General features: G+C 42.7%; 1 protein-coding gene across 1 annotated transcript in view; it reads right to left on the reverse strand.

Annotated features, from left to right (window-relative positions):
- Positions 1–12818, reverse strand: part of ERGIC1 (endoplasmic reticulum-golgi intermediate compartment 1) — a 57003-nt gene that overhangs the window by 21169 nt on the left and 23016 nt on the right. The window contains exon 3 of the mRNA XM_057409785.1: positions 6429–6501. Coding sequence (XP_057265768.1) covers positions 6429–6501 — 73 coding nt within the window. The remainder of the gene's footprint in view (positions 1–6428; positions 6502–12818) is intronic.

A 12818-nucleotide genomic window follows, 5' to 3' on the forward strand; every position in this document is an offset into this window, starting at 1 on the left:
TGAGGACACAACAGCTTTGTTTCCCCAGAAACAAAACTTCCCCAGTAATATTCCCACCCGGGAATGGGTAATATTCCCACCTGCCCTGGCCCCTGACATTAGACGCTTCAGCACTTCAACAGCTGAAGAGCCTGCGGCCCTCTGAATACAAGAGCAGACACTCCGCAACGACCTTTCAGAGCTTCACACGCTGCCTGGGTGCTCTCTAAACACATCTTCCTTGTCCTCTGTCCTCCTTGTCCTATTCTCTGCTTCAAGTTTTATTCTGCTTTTTTTCTCCTTCTTTCACAGCAAAGAATCAGTCAGCCTCCTCTCCAGTCATCAGCCATATAGAAAATACAGCCACTTACTCCAGCAAGCTGCATTTCACTTTGTCCTCCAGCTCCCAGGAGACACTCTCCTGTCCCCACGATCCTAAGACTACAAGGGAAAAGAACTGTTCTTTTCTCAAAATACCTTCTCAGGTGAGCTGTCTCTGCTCCATTTTCCATTTCAGCTCTCATCACCCACCTTCCAGAAACACAACTACCCAAAGCTGAGATTTTAGCACTACCATCTTCTCAGTGAGCCAGATCAGAGAAGATCCAAAACATGACAAACAATCCATCTTCTTCTTGATTTGTGGGAAGAAACAAGCAGGTCAGCAATTCTCTACTGTGTAATAAATTGTGCATGTGCCTATTGCTCTGCCATTTGTAATCTTCCTTCTATGCCCTGAATCTCCATCAGCTCTTCATTGAGGTCTTTGTCCCAGATTAGATCTTGGCTGAGCTGGGAAACACAGAAAACACACTGTCCTACAAAGGAAGGAATTGCAGCTCTCCAGGAGGCAGGAAGAGAAGAAGGGTTCGAAAGACGTCAATGTAGATTTGAATCAGAAATTGCAAATGACATCATGATACGACCTTCCGCTTCCTGCTAACCCACACAAGTACATGAGGCCAAACGGCGTAACAACACTTCACAAACGTATATCACCGTTTATTAGGTAAGCTCCATGTTACTACGCAAACATTAATTAAGCTTCTTAGCACCCCTGAGAGGTAGGCAGCTAAGTATTACATCCTTCTACAGAAAAGTGTTTGTCTCAAGGTCAGTCCATAGCAAGAGCAGGGTTACAGCTCCTGTTCCCCTCTGACCATTAGGCTGTATTCCCTATGCTGGTCTAGTTTGCTCCAGCATTTCATCTGCCTCCACTGGATGAACCGGTGGAGTTGGAGTTGTACCTCCAGTTTGATGTCAGAAAACATGAACTGTAGTATTGTGTTCCCCTCTTCTGCTCCAAGGTTATTATTTCTAGCAGAAGAAACTCATGTTGCACCAGAATCACACTCTGCTGCTGACACAGCTTGATTATGCAGGTTGTTAGGTGAAATTTTCATGGGCTGACAGGCCCAAAACACTTTCCATGTACCTTGGAGAGCAAAGGACCAAAAAAGCCTTTGCAGGTAGGTATGATAACAATTCTGTTTCACTGCAGGATCAGTCTCAGGCATGCAAATGAATCCAGTGTGAACAAGCAATGCTGGTCTCAGAAGCTAGTGATGTTTTGGTTCCTCTTACATTAGGGGTACCTGGCAGCCTGCATGAACAGTCAAGTTGTGCTGCACATGATTTGGCCCCAGCATAGGAGCTGGATTGTGTGACGCTCATACACTGACCAAGGTGTTTTTCATAAAGATGAAAGCAAGCAGTTATCCCCAGTGAGCGATCCAGTCACCTTAAATGAAGGAATGATCTGGACATTGCTCATGATTGATGCTTTTATGCAAAGGCAGTATTTTTATTATAGATACTCTGCTGAAGTCATTAACTGCTTTGCAGGGGGCACAGCCTTCCAAATGGCAAACATGTCACTTCAGACTGTTCCTTGCCTGTTACTACATTAAAATAAGTAAAGAAAGAAAGAAAGAGAAAACACTGCCAGGAACAGTCTGTTGCTTTCTACAATGTGCTGTGGTAGATTAATTACTGTTGAGCAGCTACATTCATACCACAACTATCACATTTATACCCTCCTACCCCTTCCCCTGGCTGCCAATGCACGACAGATTAGATTAGTTAATTACATCTTTCCTCCTTAATGATGGAATACTTGGAAAACTCTTATTGATCCTACAGAACATAATTCATGACCTAATTACAGTGATAAAACAGCAAGATTATCATCTTGCCAGCTATTAACTTCTAGCACTGATCTGAGTTAATTAGAAAAAGAGATAGGCCATTTCTTCATTCTTGATTTGCAACATAACAGCAAAATGAATGAGGAAGGCCCAGCAATTTCTAGTCCTCAATCTGCTCTCAACTCTTAACCTGCTACCTATCCTGCCCAGGAAATACCAGACACATTTAACACTTCAGCATAATTTCTTCAGCCACTCGAGTCATTTGCTCAGTGTGACAACTGTTTGATACTGCCAGTTTTGCAGGGGTTCAAATTTGGAGCACAGACCTCCTTTTCTTTCTTTGTCTTTTACAGAATAGAGGAGGTTAATCTAGGCTCTTGTTTCAGACTAAGCCTTCACTCTCAGTCTGGACAGGGATGTGGGAAAAAATAATCAAGATCCTTTGTTTCCAGAGTTCAACTCACCATCCACTTAATGGCAACGATGGGTTGTAGCTGAGCAAAGAAAGAAAAAACTTTTTCCCTCACCAGCTCTTCACTGTACTGAAAAGGATGTAGCCCCACCTAAGAACCAACCTTTGATTTCTTTCGTGCCTGTTAGGGTCATTCAATACATACAGAAGATGAGAAACTAGAAGTTTTCTATCCTACTCAGGGCTCATCTACACAGGAAGCTAGTCAGCAGCAAAATAGGATGTGCATTTACAGAGCCACATGAGCTTCCCACGTCTGCTCTAACGCGCAGTGTCTTAGTTCAACTTCCTAACTGAAGTAAGCTCCCGCGCACAGACGCAATCTTAGTGCTCATTAGAAATGCCCACACGAGTCATGACATAGCTGCTGTGATGCTCACTGTCTTCCCCACATAGGTAATCTGTTTGGGTTTAGTGTTACGACTGTTATCCTCGAGATGAGGGTGTAATTTCTTGGCTTTCTGCCACCCAGACAAGCCTTTAGCAGTTGCAACTATAAATGCTAAGACAATGGGCTGGTCAAGGAAAAACAGCTTTGAAGTTGGGCAAGAGTGACCAAATTGAGATTTCTAGTAATACCAGGAATTTAAGTTCCTACAGTCATATGAATGTAGAAGAAAGTCCAACAGTGGGTAGAAGTTAGCAAGTATTAAGGGTTAGCATGGTGTGGAGCAGACTTTATTTTCTCATGTTGCAGCAAGAGTTCAAACCACTACACCAACGTCTCACTTCAGATGCAGATACCAAAGAAACCTCCCACTGGTGAGAGTTAGGCAGTTAATCCTGTGGGTACCACTGCTGTTGAGGTTGCTGCTGACTTGCCCTGAAGCAGGCTGTCGATACACACACATCACGCACGATTACTCAGCATAATAGGGCTATGAGGTAAGCATGAGTCCACATCAGCAAACCTCGTACGTCTGTGATGTAAGGCATCAGGCCAACTGCTCTCGATTTCACCTTGCCATCAAAAATGTGCAGCTATTCCCACGCAATCCAGCTTTGTCAAGCGCATGACTGCTTTAAGGGAAATAAGACAAAAGAGGAGAAAAAACTGCTGCAGTCTCCAGCTGGCACTGGCAAAGCAGGAAAGCTCTCCCCTTACATGTGCACACTCCATTTAATCATTCAAATCCCGGCTGACTAGGAAGCTTCAAGGTGGGAGAGGTATCTGTTGTAGGAGACTCTTAATACAAAAGAAACTCGAAGTGTGCAATAAAAGTTCATGGGAATTGAAAAGTGTGCACGTTAAGGAATCTTTTGTATCTTCAAAAGTATTTGATTCATGGGCAAACAAGGCTCTATCTTTGTGAGACAGCATGTCCGCTGTTATTTGCTACCACCCAGTTTAAATGGTGGCACAAAGTTCTCACACAGTTCCAGACCACACAGAGCTCCACACTTCTGCACCCTTATTCTGACCAATGAGACTATACCACCTCGCAATGCACTGCCAGTTATACACACTTGAAGGGGAAGCACAAGAAGTTCATAACATCTTTGAACACCTTTAAGGTACTGCGCTTCCCAGAAGAGAAAGCAATGAGTAAGAAATGGAAAAAGAAAAGTTTTACTTCTACTTTAGAAGTTGTCGAACTGGGAAGCATTTTCTTATGTGACTTTCTGAACTATTTCCGTTACTGGGGGAGCCACTTCACAAATTCTATGGGTGATCTGTTCCCAGCAAGAGAGATTTCGGCGACCTATAACTCATTAGAACGAGGTTTTCATATTCTGCAAGCTATTGTGTTGGATGGTCCATGACTAATCAATTTCCTGCATTCATTTGTCTCAGTGTCTCCCATGACATCCTCTCTAAAATTTTACTGCTTTATTGCTTACAAGCTCAGTTCCTGCTGGGAAAAGCGGTTACCATCTCTCTGATGTTTTAATGAGAAACCTGTCAGCTGAGCATGCAGGAACTTATAGCAGCTCTAACATCCTTGCGGAAAATGCATCATCTTGTTAAGAAAAGACCATGAAGAGGCCTCAGAGAATCATACAGGTTTGCTGTTCAAAAAGAAATCCCTAGTCAGGAAACTACCACTACATAAAGGCATGTGCAGTCGACTAATTAGGTAAATATTACTAATTCCTCTGGTAAAGCATTACGAAAAAAGAAAACCAGATGAGAGAATGAGATCCAAGATGGGAGCAAGAAAAAAGTACTATTTTACTTGAAGCCATCTGTGTAGCTTTACTCTAGTTTTTAAAACAAGACAACCAACACAACTCAGCTCCTGAGAGAAGTGGGTTGATAAGGTGACCCTAGCATTTTACAAGCAAATGCATGGAACTAAATCAAAGAAACAGTGGGTGAGTAAGAAACCTAAGATACCATCTCTGAAGTAAACGTGCAATGGGTGTAAAAATTCGCTACAGCTGGATTACGCTACTCTCTTAAGGTTAAACATTACTCAAAGTTAAAGTTATTCTTGAAATAATATTCTTGACCCAAGTCAGAGCTGCACAAAAACAATGAAAAAGCCACCTGTGGTTATCAGAAGCCACGTAAAGCATGGTCAATCTAAGTACAGCATGTGAACCCAACGTGTTTCAGAGCTTTTTGCTCAGCAGTGACATCTGTTGCTATCTGGACCATCATGTAAGTCTGACAGAAGTTCCACCCTTCCCAACTATCCAGGAACTGTGCATCACAGTCTAGTGAGCTCACTGCCACATCAGCAGGATGATGGCAAATGTTTCCTAGAACTCTGGTATCTGTGGTACCAAAGGTACCTCTGTTAATATTTACTAAGAAAAGTTTACTTCAAGGCAAAAGAAGTACGAGAAATGGAGAAAAGAAATGTGATTAACTAAAATACTTGTTCGATGAGCACTTTTTTAAAGTGGAAATTATTTCCATTTTGCTCAAAGAAAGGCCCCAGAGAGGTTACCTGGAACAACTTGTCTTCAGGCACAAAACCTGTTAACTAAGTTTCCAGGTAAGGCTCAACAGGGAAAAGGAATAAGGTAAAATCACATGTGAATTAAGCTATCCGCATGTATCAGAGATTCAGCTCCGACATCAAATAAAGGTACTATCAATATTAATAATAAATCATGTTTTATACAATTAATTTTTCCAAAAGCATCTCCAAATATATCCAGTAAAGACAGGCAGAATGTGATGCCCACTTTATCCCCAGGGAAGCGAGGGGGAAAGAAAACATAGAGATCCCACCATATCTGCAATGGGCCCATATTGTCTCAGAGGCCAGACCACGTGAATTCAGCCAGTAGGCACCACACATTTAAACATACGGTAGCACCAATGAAAAACACACTAATTTTTGAGAATCACTTTGAATCAAACAAGTACAGAGTAGAGTGCCTATTCAGGAGGAGAGAGGAAATGAATCTCAGATGAGAACAAGACATCAACAGCCTAAGGAAGAAGAGGGAAACTACAACGGAGTGGCACTGATCATCTTAGCATTCACAATGCCTTATACCTGATCACCAGAGAACTGAAAAGGATCAGAAGTTTTTGATGTGATCTGTGGTCACATGAAAAATATCTGTTGTGCTCAACAGAGAAATCCAGCATGCAGCTGGTAAGGGATCAAGCAGTTTTCTCCATCAGAAGTATTTTAGAACCAAATTTTCCTAGCATACTTTAGTAAATTAAAAACTTGAATGAATGAATGAATGAATGAACGAATGAACGAATGAAAATTCAGGCTTGACCAAAAGGAATCTAAATCCCATGAGAAAACTAACTGACCTAGTGTAATTACAGGCATTTTTCCAAGTATCTGAGTAAAACTGTGAAGAATCATATATGCATATACATTCAAACAAAGGAAAACATGAATTTTACTTACATTTCAGTGGCTATGAATCCGGTGAGCTCAGACAGGAAGAGAAAGAGTATAAAGAGACAGCAGCAGACAGAGACTGGAAAAGAGGCAAGGCAAGGAAAAGGTTAGTCTCATATCTCCATCAAACACAGAAACTTTTTTCACACAGGTGTATTACTCCCCCCATGGATATGCCACCCCAACACACTTGAGAGCTAAAACTCTTTATAGACAATAACCCAGATGAGACCATCAGAGCAGCAACTTCAATGGCATGCCAACACCCAGCATCCTGCTGGGTACCTCAGTTCTTGGGCCACCTTTTCCACCTCCACATGGCTCCTGCATCCTCCATCACCAGCACAAAATGTTAGCCTGCCAGCATTCCCTCCTCCTTGACAAAGCTGCTTGACAGAACAACTTCTTTGGAGCCCTTACTCCAAATGTAATTTTATTACTACTAAAATCTCCATAAAGGAAAAAGAATCAGCATCTCCTTCCTTCAAAAGCATACAGTGGTCTGTGGATAAGGAGACGCTGTGCTTCTTCGTCAAGTTCTAAGTCTGTGTGTAAGTCATCTCAGCCTGCAGTATCCACTAGACAGAGCTGGCACAGCAGAGACACAGTGATAATGGACTAGTCTAGCTAATGCAGGATACATTTCTCCATTTGGTGATATATTGACTCTTCAAAGAAGGAAAATACCCAGTGAAGGAACTGCAATGTACCTGGACAACAAGTCCCATGTCTTTTCTAAGAATGCCAACCTAGAGCTAGAAGGAGGGAACCCAAAGTAACTGTCATATTACTGGTTACTCTTCACCAGGAAACTATTCAGAACATTTTACAGTGACATTCACACAGCAGTGACAAGCTCACTGGCCCACTCAGAAGGGGCTGGAAGGCGGCACAGCTGTAAATCCTCTTAAGCAGGGATGACTGAAGTCGTCCAGTCAGGGATGTACCAGCTCAAGGAGACAGGCCTGCATTGTGTATCTGTTATAAATAAAATGACCAAGTTCACCATGAATCAGTATATGAAAGAATAAACCAGGAAATGGCATGCTATGCCAGCGCTGGGACAACAAGGTACTATCTGGCTCACTCCTCAATCCCAGCAGAGTTGCAATGACCAAGCACTCTTTGGAAATGACCACTTTACTATAGCCACTAATTAGGATTGAGAAATACACAAGAAAAACGCTGTTCCTCAACTTTATTCCACATGAGCTATGCAGTCTGAACATCCATTTCTTCAGGAAGCTCAAGCAACAACTGGCTGGGGAGCAATTTTATCACACAATTAACGTCTGTACAAACTCTTTTGGTAGGGAATGTGAGAGGTAAGGGAAGGAAAGGGGAGGTACTTAAGGCGAATACCGAGACAGACTCTGGAGTGACCTAATGCCTTGTGCCTCATTCTTCAGATTAGTCAGTGTATAGTTTTGAGGAAAGAGAAATGCGTTGCTTCCCCTTCCTCATCACAGTAGATTAATTTATTGACCCTGTGAAAAGTGCAAGGGATTAAAAGAGATGTCAAAAAAATCCATTAGCTAGGATGAAGAAAGAAAGAAAATGCACAAAGACCAGTAAGAAAATAGGAAGCAAGAGGGGATGTTCATTTCTAAAGAGATATCTCAGATGGTTACACAAGTGGTTCCAAGTGGAAACTTCTTGGCTGTCAAGACAGAGAACAGCACTGCTGTTAACACAGCTAAGCCATCGCTACAGTGCACCACAGAATGGGGGAGGAGAAAGGTCTTAAAGCACAGCAGCAAAGTCTTATGAGAACATCTATGCCTATGTAAGAGCACAAAAAAAGTAACCTAGGCACAAGACTCGTTTGTCCAGTGTTTCTTACTGTTAATCACCCAAAAGCACAGACACAAGATCTCTGATCTTTGGCAGTGTGCAGGTGAGAGCGTTTGCAACAGAGACAACTTTTTCTTCTTTAATTGCTTCCCATATTCCTCTCTGCTTGTTATCATCCTGTAAAGGCTTTCCAACAGCATCAGCTACACCTCTCTGCTCTCCAGCACATCTATGCAAGCCTGGCACTACTAACTGTAAATTCTCTCCTGCAGCTTTCTCTCTTCTGAGTTTTTAACTTTCTTCTCTGCCATTTATATCATTATCTTCTCCGTTTCCATTATACAATGGATTTGCTCCCTCAAGTTCACTTTCCAATTCAGCTCTCACAGTGAAGGCTTGTGGTGACAATACTTGCCAAATACAGTCCAGTAAAATTCCACTAACCTACTCTAAAAAAATCCTGCAAGAATGCCCTGGAACGCTTGACAGGGATTGACTTTCAAAGCTCCTCAATGCTTTGCCAGTCTTCAAACTTCATAGTCAGTTTTCAGCCTTTAAAAAGAGATTACTGAGGGTGGACTTGAGGTGGGTATAGAAAATCATAAGCAGCCCAAAGGAGATGAATGGGGAACAACCATTCACTGTCTCTTCAGGAGGGAAGGGGAAGGTTGAAAACAAGAGGAGGTTTTTCCTTTACACAACTCCCAACTAAATTCTGAGGGTCTGTAAGATTTCAAGAGGGAATCATACATGTCCTGAAGAATAAATCCCTTGAGGCCTACTAAACACAAAAGAACCACCTCCAGCTCAGGAAGTTCAGAACTGCCAACTGACCAAAGCCTGGTGAAGTGTTGAACCTGTTCTCATGCTCTTTCTCAGGCATCGGCTGCTGGCCACTCCTGGCAAGGGGACACAAGGCTGCACAGACATTTGTGCTGACCTAGGTAGTGTGGTCACTCTTGTATTCTTGTACACACACATTTTCAGGGCAGGGGAGTATCTTTGGTGTGAGACTTATGTGAAAGTCTTATGCATTAAACTGCCCCTAGAGCCAACATTTTTTCAGCTGTAAAATATGAGCACATCTCCTTAGCATGGAGCTGCAGGCACGCAAGATGTTCCCAACATAAGAATTTATGCACACAGCGCTTCAGCTACTTATTTCATAGTGAAGGCCTTTACTTGCTTCCATGCAAATGTGCAGTTCCTGCCACCGACATTTGACAACTGCATTATATTTGGAAAAGTAGATTAAAGGCTAGGATCAGACAGAATAAAACAATTCATGCATAAAACTTAGCTTAACTGCAAAAGCACTGCGATGTTCCCACAGAGCTCAAAGGACCATCTAAGACAGGTTTCTTAAAACTCTAATATGATAACATAACCAATATATCAAAGGTTGCTTGTGTTAGACACACTGAAGCTCATTGCTGTTGGCTAATCAGTAATCCCAGAAAGATGGGAAACTGCCAAGTTTTTTTTCCTACACTAGCTTTGACAACCTAACCTTTTCATACATAACCCTTCTGATACATACCCCATCTATGTAGTCCTGACTCTTCCTCCCCACCCCACAAAAAATGAAAGAAACGCAGTGTTTAACACATCATACAGCCTGAGAATGTCTATATTAAGGCATAAAATTATTAGTATTTATTATTCAATGGAGCAAACTGCTATGAAGTACAAGGAACGGGTCTTGTTACAGATGCCATGTGAATCATAACTTTGATATTTCCTGATGTGTATTTAAAACTCCAGCCTCTAAACAGCAAAGAGTATTTCTGGATAACGTTACCATGTGTGCATACAACATGTGCATGCAAACTATGCATCCATGCTGACTGATGAATAGGAGGATTGCTACAGCAGCTGTCCTAGTTGCAGGCCCCTCTCTCAAGAAGTCAGACTGCTCCTGTCCAGCCAGATGCCAACTGTCAGCCAGCCAGGGCACGTGCTGCTGCTCTGCCTACATACCCAAACATGGCCAAGTTGTCACCACGTTGGTCAGGTCTGTTAGAACGGCCGTGTGCTGGCACCACAAACACAGTACACAGTGGTGGAAGGGCTGCAAACACTGGCACGAGCATCTGGTGGAAAATGGACAACAATGGCACGACTGGCTGAATGGCACAGGGCTCACAATGCTGCCTGAAAGAAGAGATTTTTATTGAGGAAAAGGAATGAGCAACTTCTTCACTTCTTTCCAGAGAAGCCCACAACAGCGGATATGTTGCTCTATACAAACCTCATCCCAGTAAACTGCAGTGGACTGTTCTTGGCTCCTTCATTCCTACAGATTTTGACCAACTGGAAGGGTTGCTACACATATCTGAAATATCTTCTATACTGCATTCACTGCAACTTCTGAAATCACAAAACCATTCATAAGAGAAAGCCCCAACAACACCCCAGTTGGCTTCTGATTTGCTTGCATTTGAGATTGCCTGCTCTTCTCCACCAAAATACCCTAATACTTAATCTCCCTGAGCTGCTTCTTTCCTAGAAGAACTGGCCACTTGAGCCCCGGTGGTCAGAAGCAGAGCTAGTATTTTCCATCTCTTCTGTAATGTGATCTGTGCCTTCTTCCCTAATAAACCTCAAACCTTTTTTTTTTTTTTTTTTATTACTTAAGAAAAGGCCTTTTTACAATCCAAAAGCAACTAGGAATCCTGCAGTAAATCCACTCCTATTCCAGAAAGCCTTCAGCACCAGAAGCAATACTGAAGTTTCAGCAGAAATCATGGGGGAAGAGCCTAAATTAATGTTTGGCTACTAGGGGCTATTTTGTATCTGCTCTGTAAAACTTGAAGGACGTGAAGAAAGCCAAAACTGAGTTGCAGCTATAGCTGATTCACATATTTACTAGACTAAAAGGTTCTTGAGAGGCAGAATCTTCCCCTATCCTCAAGCCCCCAGCGTTATTACAAGCTGGCTTCCCTAAAGCATTTATCACTAAATCATGCAACCTTCCCAGGCTTCAAACTGGCATGGCAATGGGCTGGTCTCATTCACAGCCTCCTACAACATTCAAGATCACTGGCTTTCAAATTACAAGTCACAGGCTTGGTCAGACAGAAAGCCTATTAGGAAAGCTGCACACAAGATCCTCACATGCAAAGCCACTACAGCTTGTGGCTGCCTGTGTGGTTCAAAAGCTTGTATCAGGCTGTCTAAAAACACTCTGACAAAAAGAAGGAGAACCAGTTAGAGAAGAAATCAAAGCCTGAGAAGCTGCAAGTAACAATAGAGAGAAATAAGTCAGCTATTAATTTTAAGTAAGAGTCACAGCCTTCAAGCCTTCCCACAACAGACTTATCACTTGAGCTGTTTACTGCAGATCAGAAAGCCTAACACTGGATGGCCTTTGATGGTTTTTTTGTTTCTAAAACATACTCTTTTGCAGGTGATTCATAACAAGACCAATTCTCTCAGTTACAGTGTGGGAACTTCGAGTTTCCAAAACAGAAGAGAAGGCAGAATCACCGACAAGTTCAAAGTGTTCTTTCAAAACATGAAATCTCATACACCTCTAAATTAGCAAACAGATTCAAGCTCTTTGTTTGCAGCTTCAGCAAACCTAAAAGGGAGTCAACATCCAAGTAATTCAGCAGTCTGCAGAACAAAGAGGACAAGGACTCTCTGAAAGTAAATATTTAGATTAATGTGCTATCTTCACAGAAGCACAGAATAGTTGAGGCTGGCAGGGACTTCTGAGATCATCCCATCTAACTCCCCTGCTCAAAGCAGGGTCAGTGACAGCAGGCTGCTCAGGGTCAGGTCTAGTTGGTTTTGAGTATCTTCAGGGATGGAGACTCCACATCATCCTGGTGAACCTATTCCAGTCTCTGACCATCCTCACAGTAAGGAGTGAGATACTTCTTTAGCTCACAAAGAGCTTTCCTTTGTGTCCATTGATTCACTGGTACTGAGTCAGTTCAATCTGATGCCTGCTCTCACCAAGGGATATGACATCACTCACGTCAGCAATGACATACAAGGCTACTGACCCGTCTACAGGAATGGATGAATGAAGCACAGCTCCACGATCAAAGGAAATCACTGTTCAGTGGAACAGGAAGCTGCATTAGGCATCCGATTACAGGACTGGCAGGACCAACCTGATCAATGTTTACCACTCTGCACAGTGCGCTCACTGCATATAATTGTGTGAAATTGCATTACTCAGCCCACAGCCTCCCTCAGGAGGAGGAAGGAAGGAAAAGGGGCCCAAGGCAAGAGATTTGTATCAGCCAAAGTCTATGTATTGATACATGGGAGTGAGAGTGGATTGCTGTCGGTGGTTTTTGACCAAGCAAATTTTCTTCTTTAGAAACATGACAAATAACAACAAAATAAGATCTCTGCTCATTAGTCCACCTACAACATCAGATGAATTTCCTGAGTATGCTGCGAGAGAAATACGTGTTTCCCAAACCAGCTTCACTGCCAGCCACCGCATACTGCCACCCACCCTGCTCCTTACTGATCCGGAACCTGGATTCCTCACTTGCAGTAGTTGGGTTCCTCCAGTCTCTTCAACAAGCAAACGCCTGGGTACACTAATTGTGAATGCAACCGCTACCAGTTGTTTTCCAC

This window comes from Pezoporus wallicus, unplaced genomic scaffold (assembly GCF_028554395.1).
Source record: "Pezoporus wallicus isolate ANWC-B61680 ecotype Strahan unplaced genomic scaffold, APGP_CSIRO_Pwel_v1 contig_4309, whole genome shotgun sequence".
Taxonomy (NCBI): domain Eukaryota; kingdom Metazoa; phylum Chordata; class Aves; order Psittaciformes; family Psittacidae; genus Pezoporus; species Pezoporus wallicus.